At 33.5% G+C, this 20,422-nt stretch overlaps 1 protein-coding gene across 1 annotated transcript in view; it reads right to left on the bottom strand.

The window, feature by feature from the left end:
- LOC150099731 (death-associated protein kinase 1-like) overlaps positions 1-20,422 on the bottom strand; it is a 504,639-nt gene that overhangs the window by 105,473 nt on the left and 378,744 nt on the right. Inside the window, exon 19 of the mRNA XM_090403485.1 lies at positions 11,680-11,757. Within this exon, the coding sequence (XP_090259611.1) occupies positions 11,680-11,757 (78 nt within the window). The remainder of the gene's footprint in view (positions 1-11,679; positions 11,758-20,422) is intronic.

Below are 20,422 nucleotides of genomic sequence, written 5' to 3'. Positions count from 1 at the left end.
TGCAGTTATATTGTGTCAATGGGGCATTATATCAAGCAATACTTAGTCTTTATTTGAGTTGTAAGTCAGCAGTTAGAATTGAAGGAAGTACAGGAAGATGTTTTAATGTTAAATCTGGTGTGAGACAAGGATGTACATTATCCCCTCTGTTATTCATTATCTATATGGATCACATTATGAAGGAAAGTGGTATTAAACATGATATCAAAATTGGAGATGTTAATGTCAGCTCTTTGCTTTATGCAGATGATGTTATACTTCTAAATAAATCTGCTACAAGTCTGCAAGATTCTCTGACTAAATTGAATAGCTGTTGTAATAGATATGGTATGAAGGTCAGCAATAAAAAGACAAAGACAATGAAAATAGGCAGAATTACTGAAAATGTCAACTGTATTGTGAATGGAGAACCTGTGGAACAAGTAAAACATTTCAGCTACTTAGGCACGATTTTTACTGAAGATGGTAAATTAAATATAGAAATAGACAACAGAATAAGCAAAGCTGGTATGGTGGGAAGTCAATTGAATAAATTCATATGGAATAAGAGAGAAATTAGTCAAAACACTAAATTAGCTGTATACAAGACAGTGTTCAAACCAGTTTTAACTTATGGATCTGAAAGCTGGGTCAGAAGTAAAACATTTTACCAAAGACTAGAGACCACAGATATGAGAGTCCTGAGAAAGATTATAGGCGTGAACAGATGGCATCAATGGCAATATCATATTAAAAACGAGGATATTAAGAAAGAACTTGACATTGTCAGTATCCAGGAATGTGTTAGCAGAGCTAATCTCAGGTGGTATGGTCACTTAAACAGAATGGGCGAGGAAAGATTAGCAAAACAAGTGTTCTCTGCCAGGTTGGCAGCAAAACGACCTACAGGAAGACCAAGATATAGGTGGATTGATACTGTACAAAGTGCTTTAGACGATAGAAATATAAGAACTGATAATGTTGGAGTCTTGACAAGTATCAGACTGATTTGGAGGAAAATTGTAGGCAGTAAATTAATAATGATGTAATTTTTTCATGTAGTACTATCATATCCTGTACACCCCTTGAGGGTACATGGCAGGAATTTGATGATGATGATGATTTTGTTTATAATTTAAAATAATTAATTAACTAAATTAATTTATTGTGTGCAGATGGAGCTATTCTCCTGTAGCCAATATTGCACATAATATCACATACTTTCAATTAAATTGTTCTTTTTTTTTGAGTTTTCCTATAACTGTATTGACAATGGCTATGAAACTTAGCTGAAAATTTTACAATAAAAATATTAAACATAAGTGTTTCTGGTATTAATATTTTATAAATGGATTATATAGTTTGGGAATGAGCTGAGTAAAAACATGCTTTCAAGCTACACGACAGATGCCAATTGAGTATGACAGCTAGTACAGGTGATATAAAATGGGTGGTAGTTCTGGAGAACAAGCTTTTGGTGCAACTACTGGAGGGATACCATCAAGGCATGACTTGTTATAAGGCAATTTATGATTTCCTTCTGATGAAAGATCAGGGAAGGCATGCTATGGAGAATTTCTGGAATGGTGGCAAGAAATCTGCCTTAGTTGTCTATAATGGAGGAAAAGACTGATACCGCGAAATCTTCAGGATATGAGAGAGGTAGAAACAGAAGAATAGAAGGCTCAACTGACATTTGGACAGGAGGCAAGCTTAGTGCCTTTTGATCTACAGCCTATCTCCTAGCCATCTTTGGACACAAGCCATGATCAAATGTCCTAGAACCTTCGAGAATTACCCACAAATGCTGGCGTACCCAACCTTTTCACCTGCTCTCACTGATCTCAAATTCTATTCATAGCTTTGCTGATGACAATACATTTCATTCCTCTTTTTCACTGACAAACTTTGTAGTTCATAATCATTTAAAGCTTCAAGAGCTTACTTAACCAATGCCTCAAACTCTGACCTCCTTACTATGTGCAGGTGGGATGAGCATGACATTCTACTTCGATCTACTAAAACACAGGCTTTTCTGATTAGAAAGATGACACTTTACTTTTCCTTACTTCTGATAATATCTAAATCTCCAAATATCATTTGGGTAAAATTATGAAGACTTTGATACGCTTAAGATGTTTTACCATCTTAAGAATAATAATTGTCTTTAATTTCCCAACATTTCAACTTTTATATTAAAGTCACCATCATCTGAAGGGACACACACACATAGAGAGAGAGAGAGAGAGAGAGAGAGAGAGAAATAAGTTACATAACAATTCAAACAGTATGCCAAAGTAACACAAATTTATTCAACTGTTACCATACCATCATGGTAATAACAGTTGGGAAAAAAAAAAAAATGATGAAAAAAAAACCACTACACCAAAACTACATCCTGTTTTACATGCCCAGAGATTAAATTCATATTACCATTAATGATACAGCAAAAATGGAAGCCTAATAGTATTTCAAATGAAAGCTAAGATTTATGCTAAGATTCTAGAGTACTATGGTCCTAATTATTATGACCAATTAGAACAACCACTTGCAATTCAGCGTTAAAATTTAAAATTAAAACAAACGTCAATTTCTGGATATACTTATCACATATCTTCCCCCGGGCAGTCTTTCCTTAACTGTATGCCATAAGTCTACACATACCAGCCAATACATACATGTCAACTCTTACCACTATCAAACACATAAAACTAGGTTGTCATTAACATACTAAAAATAGAGATATAAATATAAAAAGGACAAGAGCTTAAGCAGGAATAAAATATTATCATCAATACTTTTTTCTAAAAAATGGCTACAGCAAAAATATGACCTTTGAAAGTCTTCACAAGATTGCATCTAAAAATAAACTAAATTACAATAAATTTACATTCCATACATTAAAGGAATAATGGATAAAATAAAAAGACTACTAAACAAATACAACCTTAATGCTACTTTTAAACCTCCCATAAAATTAAAGAACTTATTCAATGCCTCCAAGGATTCCCTTTCTATTGTAGTCCATCCTAAAGTGTTTTGTATTCAACACACTTGTAACTTACCTTGAATAGGTGAAACTGGATGCATGATTCCTACCCAGAAAAAGGAACATAAATGACACATTAAATTTAATAACTATGGTAAATGTGGCATTTCTGATCATACCCTGGATACTCTACACAGAACTGACAGAAAAGGCACCTGTTTCTTACATCGCACCAAAACTTAGTATGGGGTCAAATTTAAAAAAGCCTTTGAAATTCTAATCAACAGTTACTCTAACTACAACAATAATGATAATCAAAAAAATCTCAAGAATACGAATGACATATATTCAACCCACATAACCTCTTATTCTAACAGGCCATAAGAATTAGTACCCCAGGATCTTAGCAGTGCTTTGTTATTAACAAATCTCAGTCATTATTTTGAATACTGATTAGGCTACCACTTTTACTTTGTTATTAATGGTATGAATTTGATCTCTAGACATGTAAAACAGGATATAGCTTTGATGTAGTGTTTTTCCTCCCCACCAGAGGTCAGGCTAGTATACTAATGGTTGACCAAATCAGTGTTAATTTTGCACACTGTTTGAACTATAATATAACTTGTTTTTCTCTTTCTCTCTCTCTTTGTGTGTTATTACTCTTTTATTTCATCTAGCTGTTCAAGAAACATATCATTAGATTCCTTTCTCATAAATCTCTTGTGTACACACACACACACACACACACACACACACACACACACACACACACACACACACACACACACACACACACACACACACACACACGCATGCTTTGATGTAGTGTTTTCCCTCCCCACCAGAGGTCAGGCCAGTATACTAATGGTTGACCAAATCAGAGTTAATTTTGCACACTGTTTGAACTATAATATAACTTGTTTTTCTCTCTCTCTCTCTCTCTATGCATATATTACTCTTTTATTTCATCTAGCTGTTCAAGAAACATATCATTAGATTCCTTTCTCGTCAACCTCTTGTGTACACACACATGCACGCACGCACACACACACACATCAATTATCTGCAATCTTTTGTGTGTGTGTGTGTGTGTGTGTGTGTGTGTGTGTGTGTGTGTGTGTGTGTGTGTGTGTGTGTGTGTGTATGTGTGTGTGTAATAATAAACACTGTTTAAATTTATCTTATCTATTGATTTTTGTTGATTTCAGGTAGTTCTTTTTAGGACCATTTGATCAAAAGCTGTCACATAAATGTCAGCTAGTGAGACCAATAAGCCTGCTGTGAAGCTTTCTTTCTGGTCCTGAATTTTACTTCTTCTTCTTCTTCTCTTCCATCTAAGACGGGTTGAGTCTTCTCTTGAGCAGGATCTTCCAGTCTTCTCTATTCCTTGCTGTTCAAAAAAGTTCCTTATATGTTCTGCATCCTGAGATGTTCTTTATTAATTTCAGCCAGGTAATTCTTGGTCTTCCCAGTCTTCTTTTTTCAGTTGGAAAAGTACTGATTAGGGCGTTAGGAAGTCTGTCTGTGACAGACTTCCTAACGCCTTGGACACACTGTACGTCCATGCGTACAGTGTGTCCAAACCATCTCAGTTGTTGTTTTCTAATTTTTTCTATTATTGTCTTTTTATATAATAGTTCTTATCTGATTGTGATGTTTGTTTTCTTTTCTATCCAACTTGTTCTATTTATTTTTCTTAAGCATTTCATTTCAAATGCCAGCAGTTTTTTCTCCTCTCTTTTTTTAACTGTCCACGCTTCTGCTCCATAGATGACTGTTGGTATAATTATTGCTTCATATAATTTGATTTTGGCTTGCTTGGATATCTTGTTTGTTTTCCAGATTTTCTGTAATTTTCCCATGGTGGTCCATCCTATCGCTATTCTGTGTTTGATTGTTTTGAGTTAATCTATTGTTTGTTAGTTTTGATCCAAAGTATATGAAGTTGTCTACTCGTTCAATTCGTTTTCCGTTTAGAGTGGCTGAGATGGTAGTTCCGTTCCTCCTAATTTTCATCACTTTTGTCTTTTGTATATTTATTGTCATGTCATATGTTTTACAGGTTTCGTTTAGCTTGTTGATCAACTTTTGTAGTTCATTTGGGGTTCCTGCAAGAAGGACGAGATCATCTGCATATTTGATATTATTTATGTTTAAACCATTGACATTGATTCCAGGCTCACTGTCTATTGCCTTCTTTACAACTTCTTCTAGATATATGTTGAATAAGCATGGGGATAATGGGCATCCTTGCATTACTCCTTTTTGGATCTCTATGGGTTCTGTTGTGAGTGTGTCCTTTTTAATTATTGCATTTGTCTTAGAGTAATATTTTATCAGAAACTGTATTATATATTTGTCTATTACTTTTTCTAGTAGAATTTTAAGAAGGATTTCTTTGTTGATGTTATCGAAAGCTTGTTTAAAGTCCACAAAACAACAATATAGTTCTTTATGGTCTTCCCAGCTGAGCTCTGCTAGTTGGTGCAATGTGAAAATTTGGTCTATTGTTGAATAGTTTCCTCGGAAACCAGCTTGTTCTATGCCTATCATTTCTTCATAGGTGTTTTTTAATCTATTTTGTATAATTCTTATGAATATTTTATAGGTGTGAGGGAGTAAATTGATTGGTCTGTAATTTCTGCAGTCTCTTTTGTCTCCCTTCTTGTATATTGGGATAATCTTTCCAGTTCTCCAGTCATCTGGGATCTCTCCTGTTTGTAGTATTTGATTGAATAGGGTTGTTAAATATTCTATTGATATGCTGCCTCCATATGACCACAGTTCTGTAGGGATAGTATCAATGCCTGGTGCTTTATTGTTATTCATCTGTTTTATTGCGTATCTAACTACTTCTTCTAAAATTTTTGGGTGATCATTATTTTCTTCTATTGTTGGCATCGTAGTTTTGTTTCCTTGGTGGAAGATAGTCTTAAAATGGTTTGACCAGATTTTTCTTATATATTCAATATTCCCGGTTTCAGTCATCTTGTTGTTTATCATTGTTACTGCTTTTGCTGAAAATTCCTTTGTAATTTCTCTTACAGTATCATGGAAAACTTTTAGGTTGTTTTGTTGGTATGCTTCTTGGCATTTCTTAGCTTTATCTTCTAACCATTTTTCTTTGGCTTTTTTGCATAGGTTATCAACTTTATTTTTTAGTGCTCTGTATTTTTCTCTGTTCTCTTCATTGTTTTGTTGGTTTACAAGTATCTTGGCCTTTTTTTTATGGTAGCTATGATTTCTTGGGTTAATTACTGTTTGTTAATTTTGGGTTTGGAACCTAGAGTGTCTTTTGCAATTGATAACACTGTTTCTTTTCCTTCTTCCTAGTATTTTCTGCTGTTCTGGAAGATGGAGGGTTTTAATTTCAAGCGCATCTGTTCTAGAAATCGACTTCTGCTTGAGCTATCTTTTAGTTTTGATAGGTTGATGTTTTCTTCTTTTCTGATATTGTTTTTCCTGTTGAATTTTATCTTCACTTTGGCAGTTAATATTTCATGGTCAGTGTCAAAATCAAAACTTCTTAATGTTCGTACATTATTTACTGATCTTTTCCATTGTTTGTTTATGATGATATAGTCTATGCAGTTCTTTATATTACCATCTGGGGATGTCCATGTATATTTATTATTAGGGCGTTGATAGAACAATGTGTTTGTAATCATTAGATTGTTTGCTTTATAGAAGTGGAGTAATTGTTCTCCTCTGTCGTTAAGCTCTCCATATCCAAATTTCCCCATCACATATTTTTTGTCTGCTGTGAACTGTCCTATTTTAGCATTAAAATCTCCCATCACTATCATGAGTTCTCTATTTTTGGGATTATCTATTTCCTGTTGTAGTTCTTCATAGAAATTTTCTATTTCTTCCTCTGAATGGTTACTGTCTGGTGCATATATTTGGATTATTTTAATTGTTTGACCTTTTTCTTTTGCTTGAAGTTTGGCTGTGATTATTCTAGGAGACACCGGGTTTATTTCAATTACTGAGTGTGTAAGTTTCTTTTCAATTAATAATGCAACTCCTTTTCTGTGTATGTATGTATGTATGTATGTATGTATGTATGTATCTTTTCTTCCTGAGAAGTACAGTCTTCCTTCTGGTAAATCCATGAATCCATCTCTGCACCAATGTGTCTCTGATAAACCTAAAATACTCCATTTCAGTCTTTTTAAATTTTCCTGGACTAATTGGAATTTTCCAGGTCGGTATAGTGATCTTATGTTGAGGATGGCTACGTTTCACATCCTTGGCTGACCACATTGCTGATTTCTCACCTACTCTATGTGGTCTTCGAGTAGGTGCGTCGGTTGTCCCGTATGCAGTAGCACTATCTCAGTTTGTAGACTTTCTCCTGCTCATGAAAGTTACTGGCAAATAATGTAGCCAGCTTGCCATGCCTCTGCTACATCCTTTGGTCTTTTACTGAATATTATATTGAATATTCAGTAAAAGACCAAAAAAAAAAAAATTATCTTTTATTGAATTTTACTGCCAAATAAAATTAAGGTCTTATCTAAACAATGTGCTGGAAGAGCCTGATGGTGTTCAGCAGATATAATGCAATAAGAAAAAGCTTTATCTCTTGGATACATTCATGAAATGCTTATATAAATCTGGAATTCTGATGAGATGTGGAACTAATAAAAGTATTTTGTAAAGATATACGTAAGAATATATCTATTATCCACAATGGAGAATACAGTCTGTTATTCACACACTCATTGTTAAAAGCCAAAATGAGAGTTCTACTACAGAGCAATGGTAAAAATAAAATGTTGAGTGACCCAACATGAGAAAAGATAAAAAAACAAATATATCTTGGTCTTCCTCTGGGTCTTTTTCCTGCCAACCTGGCAGAGAACACTTGTTTTGCAAATCTTTCCTCTCTCATTCTGTTTAAGTGACCACACCACCTGAGATTAGCTCTGCTAACACATTCCTGGATGCTAACAATGTCAAGTTCTTTCCTAATATCCCCTTTTTTAATATGATATTGCCATTGATGCCATCTGTTCACACCCCTAATCTTTCTCAGGCTCTCATATCAGCAGTCTCTAGTCTTTGATCAAGTGTTTTTCTTCTAACCCAGCTCTCAGATTCATAAGTTAAAATTGGTTTAAACACTGTCTTGTATTCAGCTAATTTAGTGTTTTGACTAATTTCTCTCTTATTCCATATAAATTTATTCAGTTGACTTCCTACCATACCATATTATACCAGTTTTGCTAATTCTGTTGTCTATTTCCATATTCAATTTACCATCTTGAATAAATATCGTGTCTAAGTAGCTGAAATGTTTTACTTGTTCTACAGGTTCTCCATTCACAATGAAGTTGACATTTTCATTGTCTTTGTCTTGTTATTGCTGACTTTCATACCGTATCTATTACATCAGTTATTCAATTTAGTCAGGGAATCTTGCAGACTTGTTGCAGATTTATTTAGAAGTATAACATCTTCCACATAAAGCAAAGAGCTGAGATTAACATCTCCAATTTTGATATCATGTTTAATCCCACTTTTCTTCATAATGTGATCCACATAGATAATGAATAACAGAAGGGATAATGTACATCCTTGTCTGACACCAGATTTAACATTAAACCATCTTCCTGTACTTTTTTCATAACTATACATAATAAATAACGGAAAAACTCACGTAGAAATATTATTTAATAGTATAATTTTCGCCTGTGTGTCACAGGCATCTTCAGTACAATTAGGCACAAAAATTAAACACTAACTGACAATTCCAAAAAGCGCCACCTAAGTAGCTGGTGTAAGATAACTAAAAAGGTCAATAACTTTCCTAAAAAAAAAAAAAAAAAAAAAAAAAAAAAAAAAAAAAAAAATATCATCATCATCATCATCAAATTCCTGCCATGTACCCTCAAGGGGTGTACAGGATATGACAGTACTACACGAAAAAATTACATCATTACTAACTTCCTATCTACAATTTTCCTCCAAATCAGTCTGTTACTTGTCAAGACTCCGACATTATCAGATCTTATATTTCTATCGTCTAAGGCACTTTGTACCGTATCAATCCACCTATATCTTGGTCTTCCTCTGGGTCGTTTTCCTGCCAACCTGGCAGAGAACACTTGTTTTGCTAATCTTTCCTCGCCCATTCTGTTTAAGTGACCATACCACCTGAGATTAGCTCTGCTAACGCATTCCTGGATGCTGACAATGTCAAGTTCTTTCCTAATATCCTCGTTTTTAATATGATACTGCCATTGATGCCACCTGTTCACGCCTATAATCTTTCTCAGGACTCTCATATCTGAAGTCTCTAGTCTTTGGTCAAGTGTTTTACTTCTGACCCAGCTCTCAGATCCATAAGTTAAAACTGGTTTGAACACTGTCTTGTATACAGCTAATTTAGTGTTGCGACTAATTTCTCTCTTATTCCATATGAATTTATTCAATTGACTTCCCACCATACCAGCTTTGCTGATTCTGTTGTCTATTTCTATATTTAATTTACCATCTTCAGTAAAAATCGTGCCTAAATAGCTGAAATGTTTTACTTGTTCCACAGGTTCTCCATTCACAACACAGTTGATATTTTCAATGATTCTGCCTATTTTCATTGTCTTTGTCTTTTTATTGCTGACCTTACGTCTATCCCCTTTATGGGAGATAGTACTTTACAAATCAGCTAATCTTTCCTAACTTTTTATTGTATTAAATTTTTTTTTTTTTTTTTTTTTTTTTTTTTTTTTTTTTTTAGGAAAGTTATTGACCTTTTTAGTTATCTTACACCAGCTACTTAGGTGGCGCTTTTTGGAAATGTCAGTTAGTGTTTAATTTTTGTGCCTAATTGTACTGAAGATGCCTGTGACACACAGGCGAAAATTATACTATTAAATAATATTTCTACGTGAGTTTTTCCGTTATTTATTATGTATAGTTATGTCTACTCACGGTTTACCTCTTTTAAAACTTGTACTTTTTTCAATTCTAACTGCTGACTTACAACTCAAATAAAGACTAAGTATTGCTTGATATAAATATAATGCCCCATTAACATCATACAACTGTAGCGTTTTGAATAGCTTCTCTCTTGGCACCTTGTCATGTGCCTTTTCCAGATCTGCAAAACTTAAATACAGATCTTTGTTATATTTCCATGATTTCTCAACTATTTGATGTAAAGTGGAAATCTGATCCTGACAGCTTGGTCTGAATTCAGCTTTTTCTTTACCAAGTTTCCCTTCCACAATCCTTCTCAATCATTTCTTAAGTATATTTGCATAAATCTTATAATCTTACTTCTAAAACCTTCTGGAATTTGTCTCTCTGTCCAGGCCTTCTGAACTATGCAGTGCAGCCACTGTAAGACTTTTACTCCTCCATACTCCAGCATTTCTGGTTGAATATCATCTACACGAGCTGTCTTTCCACATTTCAGGCTTTTGATGGCTTTTTCTACTTCAAGTATGGATATGTATTCCAGATTGCATGCCTAGTCAGTGTTTTTTACTACTATGCTGTTCACTGCTTGTTTCATTTAGCAATTTTTCGAAGTAATTACTCCATACATCAAAGATATCTTTTTCTCCAGTTTTCATGTCACCTGTAATTTAATCTCTAATTTTAATCTTTAATCTCTAATTTTAATCTTTAATCTCTAATTTTAATCTTTAATCTCTAATTTTAATCTTTAATCTCTAATTCCTCCATTTCTGAACTTCTTCAACAACCTCCACAATATCTTGCCACCTTTTTGATATTTATTTTCTATGTTCTTACCAAAGTCTTTCCATGACTTTTGTTTAGCTAGTTTTACACAGTGTTTAGCTTTCTTACATTTGTCTCTGTATTCTCTAAAAGCACAAGCTGACTTATTTGCTAGAAACTTTTGATATGCTTTCTTCTTTTCCTTCACTGCCTCTTTAACTTCCTGCATCCGCCATGGAGTTCTGATTTTTCTATCCTTGCAGAAAACCTCACCACATTCCTCTCTGGTTGAGTCAATCAATGTTTTCTTCAGAGCTTGCCACTGAATCTCCAAGGTTTGGTTGCTATTCTCAAACTCTTTTATTTTTTCTTGAATAATCTTTGTGTATTTTAGTCTACAGTTCACATTTGAGAGTTGCTCAACTTTTATTCGCTTTAAAACTTTATTAGATGTTCTACTTTTCAATATGAAATTCAATTTTATTCTGCTCAAGACTAAATGGTGATCACTTCCAATTTCAAATCCTCTGTACACTCTATTGTCCTGCACGAGGAAGAAAACATCACTATCAACAATAACATAGTCAATGAGACTTTTCTTATTCCTTGCTTCTTCTCTCTATGTGAATTTGTGCACATTTTTATGTTGGAACATTGTGTTAATAATAACCAGTCCATGTCCTGATCAGAAATCCAACAGGTATTTGCCATTATTATTAGCTTTGCTCTTTTCTCCAAATTTTTCCAAAATATTTTTGTATGTCTAACAATCATTTCCTATTCTGGAAGATTACACACAAAAACTAAAGCTAAAAAAATACTAATTTATTTTTTTAGCTTTAGTAATTAAAAATTAGCTGTAATAATAAAAAGAAAACTTTGATCCACTCACAGTATGAATTCACTATAAGATTGCCATCTTTCATGGATAGAAGTGACATAAAAAAAGAGTTAATATAATTAAAGAATATTATAAAAAAATTATAAGACTTTTACGATACTAAATAACTTACATTCTTAAGCCTATTCAAGAGGTCTCCAATATCGCTAAATCCTTGGGCAAGAGCTGTTATTTCAGGTGTTATACCTTCCTAATAATAATATATAAATATATAATTAAATATATCCCATTTTTTCAAAGAGAGAAGGAGGTGTGACAAAAATGTAATGTAATAATAAAGAAATGTGAAGTTTATGGTAGTTTCAACTCCTCCTCCCCCCGCCACCCTGCAAAAAAAAGTACATAATTTTGATTCCAAAATATATTTAATACCAAAATGTTTAATACATTTTGGTATTAAACTTGTGTAACCCTCTCTTTCACAACAGAGCAGCAACGTCATTTATAATTTGCAAATTATGTTATGGTATCACGTCTCTTACTTAGCATATATAGCAAAGGATTCAGATTATAAGTTTAAATAAAAAACATTGTTCGCTGTTACCATCCATACTGCAAATACTTGATAACTGTTTAGCTTTTGCATTCATGAGAATTTCAGTTTTTCCTACCAGGCTTTACAACTTTGTACATCTTTCATTCACTTTTTTAGCACAAATAAATAGCTCATAATGACAAACTCACCCTGATGGAACATTCAAGCTAATGTAGAAAAATTTTCTAAGTGTTGGGTGATACAATCCAAATTTAGCCTACGAATTTAATATTTCAGATTCAGCTATAAAATTTTGGTAGTTTCAGGTTTTAATAGCTACTAAAAAAGTTAAGTGGTATGGGAAATTTATTTGAAGATCTCATTGTGGGATTTATAGTCCTCTCACAAAAAGTTAGCCTGCGTACAGCATTCACTGCACAAAGATTTACAAATTAAACTACTATCTGGAGAATAAAAATTTCTCAGCAAAATTAAACATGCTTAATGTTTCAGCGTCAGTGGTAAGATCACTTTCAAAAGTATATAAAGAGATACAAGCTTATAGTAAAGTAGCTGGTAGTAAACTGTTAAACCTCTATCCATTACCATAATTTCTGGCTTAACATAAACTGGACCCATGTCTTCCATATATGAAGAACAACCACTAAAATTTTAAAAGAAAGACACTTCCCAACTCTGATTCTTTTTTCTCCAAAAACCATCACTAGGCATTGCAATGTGTGTCCAAATACACATTGCAGAGAAGGAGAGGGAGATATATGTGTGATAAAAATTGGGTGCCCTATGTATCAACTCCTTGTTTTGAAAAATATAATGTAATTGATTAATTTTGAAAATATGATGGAAGTGATACAGTTCAATGTTGTACAAAATTACCGAGCAATGTTTCAATAAAACATAAACAATGCATCACAATTTTGGTTAACCTGGATTTGAAAATGGCCTGAAGTGTTATGTGCAATTTTTTAATTGGACTTATAAAAGAAAATAAGTCAACAAGGAGAGTTGGACCAGCTTCTATATTTGCAGCAGTAAAAGAGTTAACTTATTGAATGATCTAAACCAGGTTATTAAATGGAAGGCCAGGACATCTTGAAAGATTTTTTGGATGATCTAAACCAGTGGTCAGTAACCTGCGGCTCTTTGAATGAATAATTGTGGCTCTTTTCATTATTAAACAATCTATTTTTGAATAATGCAAAATGAATGTTATTTATTAAATTAGAAACTAAAAACCCTAAATATAGCATTTGCAATAAATTAAGGACATTTTACATTTAAGTTATGTTTTATGTTGTTTTAATTTATTAAACCAAATATGTCATGCTAGGCATGCAGTGCTACAGTAGCGCTTGCCTGTCTGAACACACCCATTGTCTTTGCATATAGTGCAGGTGTGGTATGTAAATCTGCTCACTTTGTTAAAATAAGTAAAGGTTTTGTAGTGGATGTAGAGTGCTTTCATTTACTGATTGTGTTAGGTAACGTGAATATTATAACATTAAATTAAATATTAACAAAATAAAAATATTTTTATAGTATTTAAAATGTCAGCAAAGAAGAGAAAGATAGAACAAGAAAATCGGGAGTTTAAAAGCGAATGGACCGAAACCTATGCATTTGTAGCAAATACAGCAGGATTTCCAATGTGTTTAATATGCCATAAAAAGCTTTCAAACAATAAAAAAGCAAATATACAAAGATTTTTTAAATAAATACGATACATTTGACAAAGCATATCCACAGGGAGATGAAAGAAAAAATGCAGTAGAAGAGCTGCAACACAAAGTAAACCTAACTAAATGTTCATTTTCCAAATGGATAAAAGCATTAAGAAATACAACTATTGTTAGTTTTGTGGCTGCTCAAGAAGTTGTTAAACGAGGAAAACCTTTTACGGACCGGGAATATGTGAAAGAATGTTTTATTAAAATGTCAGAATTTCTCTTCTGCAATTTTAAAAACAAAGCAGAAATAATTACAAAATAAAAGAAATGCCATTATCTGCTAAGATTGTAAGGGACAGAACTATACAAATGACAGAAGATATAACAAATCAGTAGGTTATAGATCTAAATTCAACACCAGGATTCTCCATTGTCTGTGACAAATCATGCGATGTGGATAACATTGCACAGATTGTACTTATTTGTAGATATGTAAACTCTCAAGGACCTCAGGAAGAATTATTCGATGTACTGCCACCATTTACAGGAACAAACTCATGGAGAAGACATTGAATCTGCTGTTACCACTTGCTTGAAAAGTAAGGATATTAATATTAACAAAATAATATCTATTGCGACCGATGGGGCACCGAAAATTTTGCATGCCGTGTTTTTCTTTCCTGCATAATCCATCAAGAGATATCTTGTGCACAAATTTTTCCAAAAGAGATAACAGTAGTGATGGATTTGGTTGTAGAAATTGTTAACAAAATATGGCAAGATCGCTACATCATCGGCAATTTTGTGAACTTCTTAAAGAAATCAATTGCGAATATTCTGATCTTCTTTTGCATAAAGAATAAGATGGTTTTCCAGAGGTGCGGAGTTCATGCCATTTGCCACCTGCTTTGGAGAGGTTAAGTTGTTTCTAAGACAAAAAGACCTTGAATATGCACAGCTAGAAGATACTCATTGGTTACAAAAATTCCACTTTATGGTGGATATCACTTCCTATTTAAACAAATTAAATAAGAAACTAGGAAAGGGAAATACAGAAGTTTTGCTTTTAGAAGAAGTGATTTCGTTTGAACAAAAATTATATTTGTTTGCAACAGACTTATAGAAAGGCACATTATTACATTTTCCTACATTGAAGAAATATTAACAAGAACAAGCTGATAATAATTCCATAAATTTAACCATTTTCAAAGAAATTGTGGTAAATATGCGATCTGAATTTAATGGGAGATTTGAGGAGTTTAGAAAGAACAAGGCAACTACAGGGATAGTTGCCTTATTCTTTCTTTATTTTTATTGCGACCACTTGAAATTAATCCTGCCAAATTAAATTTTTCACCTTTTGCTGGAATTGATGAGGCTGCATTTCAACTTGAGTTAGAGGACCTGAAAACCAAGGATTTGTGGAATTCAAAATTTAGAAATCTTGCAGATGACCTGGAGGAGTTGGAAAGACAAAAATCTACCCTTCCAATACAACACAAATGGTCTGAAATAGAAGAACTTAAAAAGCAAGATCAGATTGTATTTGATATGTGGAATTGTTTACCGGACACTTACATTCAGTTAAAAACATATGCATTTGGATTTCTATTGATTTTCGGATTGACATATTTCTGTTAGCAAATATTTTCTAATATGAATTTTATTAAAAGTAAGTTGAGAAACCAACTAAACAACGCGAGTCTTTCATCATGTTTGAAAATGAAAATTACAGCGTATTCGCCACATATTGAGAAACTATCCCAAGAAGTGGTGTAGATGCTTGGGAGTAGAAGTTCGGTATAGTAGTGGAGACAGGGAGTTGTACAGTGGGTTTCCTCCCGCGATGAGTCTTCGGACTCCTTGGAGGTGTCACGAATAATAATAATAATATTTTTCAATGTAGTTTCTAAATTTAAAGCAGTGATGAGCAATTAAATAATAAATAAAATACTTGGTTGGATCCACATAAAGAATATTTTCTTTTTCTTTGATAAGAAAGTATTAATTTATTTTCCATTATTTAGGTATATTTAAATTTTTTAACCTGCACAAATAAATCCACATGTAAAAATCAACATTCGTAAAATAGATTTTTAATTAAAATATACTAATTCTGCTGTACAAAACGAACACCATGGACTGCACAAAAAACCTGAGAGGGCTACATGCAGTCTGCGGACCATTGGTTGCTCATCACTGCGTGCAGCTCCCTAAATTTTTTTTTTAACAGATATAATTTTAAACATGGCTCTTCACTCCAGAAAAGGTTGTCAACTGCTGATCTAAACCAAGTGAATACAAGGTATCATTTTATTCATACATTTTTTGGACATTCTCCTATTCTGACATAAATCACATGTCTACCACAGTAAAAATTACTTATTGTACAAATATTTCATCTTGCATATCATAAAGCATCATCACTGTAAGTGAAGAACAATAGTGATGAAATTTGAACAAAAGAAACAGTATAGTGCATGTGCTACATTAGAATCCCTCTATATATGCAGTCATGTCAGTTAGGTTAAAAACACAATTGGGCTAAAAATAACTGGAATCATAAAGGCTCAGAAATCTGTTCATTTCTACAAAAAAAAAAAAAAAAAAAAAAAAAGAATAATTTACATCCTAAAATTAAATTTATCCTGGAGAAAGAATCATCAAGAGGCATTTCCTTTTTGGACATGCCCAATAAATGGGAACCAGATGGATCACGTGTTTGACTTCTGTCTATGGTAAACCAACCTTTACAGGTTGCTATATTTAAAATGCACCTGCTCACCATCCATCTCAAAAGTGTGGTAAGTAGAAGCATTGCTATTGTAAAATCCTTAGTGTCTAGAGCATACAAAATTTATTCCTCCACAGGAATATCTCCAACAAGAACTGGAAACTATCAAACAGATAGCTGAACCCAAGATAGATAGCTACAACACAGAAAATAATTAATAGTCCCTATACAGCACCCAAGGGAAAAAGTTCACAGAACTCCTATACTTTATATTAAGGGCATTTCCGAATGCATAGAATTATGAGGAAATACAAACTCATTGCTATCTTCCGGCCCATAACCAAATTTGCAATCTCTTTCCTTCTCCAAAGGAAAAATTTTCACCAATGATGCTACCTTACCATTTCCAAATTTGTGCAACTAGTCTTATTATGAACAACTTCAATACAACAGGAAAATCAGTCAAAATGCGTATTTCTGAACATTAAGACTATATTTGGCTTATCAAACCTCATGAATGCTTGCCTGGGCACAACACAGAACTGACAAAACTAGTTACAGGATCCAATGGGATAATACCAAACTTTTACCTAGATCAACACATAAATATGAACATTTATTCAAGGAAAGTGTTGAGGTCCTACTTCATCAACTGAATTTTAATAATAATGACTGCCCTTCTGCCCCTAAAGTTTGGGAAATTGTTATTCTCAAATGCATGAAATAGTTTTTTAACCTTTAAGCATGGGATTAATTTGATCCCCAGCTGTTATTCAAGTTCGATTTCTGACAAAACCAATAATGAATTTTTGTTGCGATTTCGAGTAGCTGAGTTTCTTGTGGCCCCCATGCTGAATCAGTTGCATGCCAGCCATTGGTGGAATCAGTTGTGAAGTAAGGAGTTATTGCTTAAATTCTGACCTCATGTAACTACTTACAAGTATTTTTCCAGAAACTCCACAACCAGAACCAAGAACTTCTGGATATTCCCAGGACTGCTTTGTAATATGTCCAAGATCGAAGGATCGTAATATAAGGTCAAAGCATGAAAAATGTCTTAGATTTTGTTGCAATGAGCAGTCTACTGTAAGATGAAACAACTGTATGGAAAATTAAGACTGAATAAAAATGTTAATAATTCATATAAAAATAAAATAATATTAATGATTTATTTCATTTTACTCACCATGATCAACCTTATAATAAATAAAAACATTTCATGAGATATTAAAGAAATATAACTTTAATTTTGGGATCAAACAGGCCCCATGGGACTACTTGTGTAACAAAAAAGGTGCGACTAATTAAGAGTTAATCCCCACAGTGTTTTTATCCTAACACAGGACTGAGTTAGGATAAAAACATATATAGAGGGATTCTGATGTAAAGCACACACTACTGTATCCTTTATATAAATTTCATTACTGTTGCTCTCCACTTACACTGATGATATCTTCAAGATTAAATATTTGTACCGTAAATAATTTTCACTGTGATAGACATATGATTTTGTAATTATGGAGGCTCCACAGGTTTCATTATACAAGACACCAAATTTTTGGGAAAAATCTCTGTGCCATTTCTCTCTCTTTAATAAAAGAGATTTAAAATGGGTTTTGACATAATAATATAGATTTGAAAGTCTTTAAAATTTTTCCACATTTCCAGATCTCAAGGAGTTTTTTATTCCTTGACACTTCCAAGTCATATACAGTAAACATCACAAATTCTGATCATCTTGCTATTCTTTAATGGCAGTAAGCAAATCTAGTCAACTTCAATACAATTAAAACATAGTAATTTCTTCTTTCTTGAATGAAAAAAAACAACAAAAAAACTTATTGCCTATGATAATGCCTTGACCTCAGACACTATTAATTTCTCTTATTGGAGTGATAATTATCTCTAGCCTTTTCACATATTAGATATTTACCTTCCTCAGGCCTCCATTAAAAATGGGCATATCCTCCTCTATTCTAGATGCCATTTCTTTCCTGTACAATTAGTAATTTTGTGACTAATCTGAGATCCACCTTAGTTTAGAATACTAGAATATTAGAATACAAGCTTCATGAAACAAGAGATATGTGAAGAATGGCAAAGCAAGGGATTACAATAAATTAAAGAAACAGATTAGTGATATGCATTAGTTCAATCACTTGAAAGGGAGAGAAATCAGTAGTGCCTGGGATTATGTGGGAACTTCTGAGAAAGAGGATATTATGGAGGAGGTATAAAGAATTGGATATCCATCAGTAGATGTTTGATTCTAATATTACCATGATTTGAAGACTGGGTACTTGCTCTGGAGCTAAAGCAACATTATGCTGAGGGCATTGACAGCTTGATCATGGTAAATATAGAATGGAGTGTGTACAACCTCCCCTTCTATACTGCCAATAATATCTGGTTAGATGTAGCCAACATTTCAAAATTGGCACAGCCTCTGAAAAGGAATCTATCATATGCAGAACCCCACACTTAAAAAGCAATGCCAAAAATGAGTGCTCTGAATATGATTGAAAAATGTTGATCTTACTCAGCGAATCCACAAATGAAATCCACAGAAATCAATGCCATCCAGGGCTGCTTTTTTAGCTAATGGCTTTCCCCTTCACTAAATCAAGAGAACTTTCTGTACCCCCCCCCCCCCAATAATACAGTGGCATACAGCTGGGTTACCATAGAAAAAATTTCAAGTGTTTTTTAAAAAAAAAAGGTATGACATACAGACCTCCTTCAAGCCATATAAAAAAATCAGCTACCCTTGTCTATTCACAAAATTCCTCTCCATCATCTAAGACCTCTGAGGTATTGACTTTTCACTATTTGCCCTGGCTTTCTGATGAAAACAGCAGAGATCCCATTTAACCATTCAATGTTCCAGCTGGCATGAAGTATAAGAATAAAATTTGGTTGGCAAAATCCCAAATTGTGAATACTTCCTCAATCATTCAGCATTCATATAGATACTGAACAAATTTGTGTGTCAGGCTCAGGGATGCAACCATGATAATGATGCGAATGTTAATGAGTATGTTTATGAATCTGGTAAAGGGGTGGACCTATATGCCCTGGGTTCAGACTTTTTGTATAAGTGCATCTGGGGATGGAAAAGAGGAAGTTGCCCAACAGGGTCAAGCAGACTGCAGATGTAAGTACACAATAAAGCCAAGATGTAACTTGTTCTGTCTATGCACAAATGTTAAGAGCATCAGACAAAAAAGAGTTGAGTTTGTTGCTTTGGTGAATATGGCGTGATCTAAGATTACTGACATGAGTGAAATCTGGCTCTCAGAGTCAAATGTAATAACTGGAATCAAGTGTAATGAAAGGACAGAAGAGATAGAGCAGGGGGTGATATCAGATGGTTTGGGTCCAGTTAAGGTAAAAACTAGTAAAAGCAATAATGCCCAATGAGAGACCTGGCAGTTCAGTTATGAGGATATACATTGCTAAATTACCCTGATGGGTACTAATGAGTACTCATTATGGGTGACTTAAATTATCCAAACAATGATTAGGATTGCAAGAAAAACTCCTGATTAAGATGAAGATGTAACAGAGGTGTTGTGAGACAAATTTCTCGGCCAGCATGTGAAGTTAGGAGAGGTTACATGCTAAAATACAAAATGTCAAAGTATGACAAACTATGTTTGGTTCCCTGGTATTATGGGAAGGATATCAGCAATGTATGGAAAGCTTTGAGAAGAAGCTTAAATAATGCAGTATCTGAATGCATCCCTAGAGTTCAAAGAACAAATAGGGTAGGAGTGAAATGGATGTGCAACCTTATTAAGCAAAAGATCTACAAAAAGAGGATGGCATGGAAAGAGTATTATGACAATCTTATGAAATATATAAAGCACAGCCCAAGAAAGTTAGGAGTATTATACAGAAAGTTAAGTCTGAGTATGAAAAGAAATTGGCTGTTCAGGAAATCAAGAATTTTCTTGAT

The sequence above is a fragment of the Typopeltis vanoorti genome, chromosome 14 (assembly GCF_054136105.1).
Source record: "Typopeltis vanoorti isolate ZY-2024b chromosome 14, IOZ_Tvanoo_1.0, whole genome shotgun sequence".
Taxonomy (NCBI): Eukaryota; Metazoa; Arthropoda; class Arachnida; order Uropygi; family Thelyphonidae; genus Typopeltis; species Typopeltis vanoorti.
This window is presented reverse-complemented; position numbering and strand designations above follow the sequence as displayed.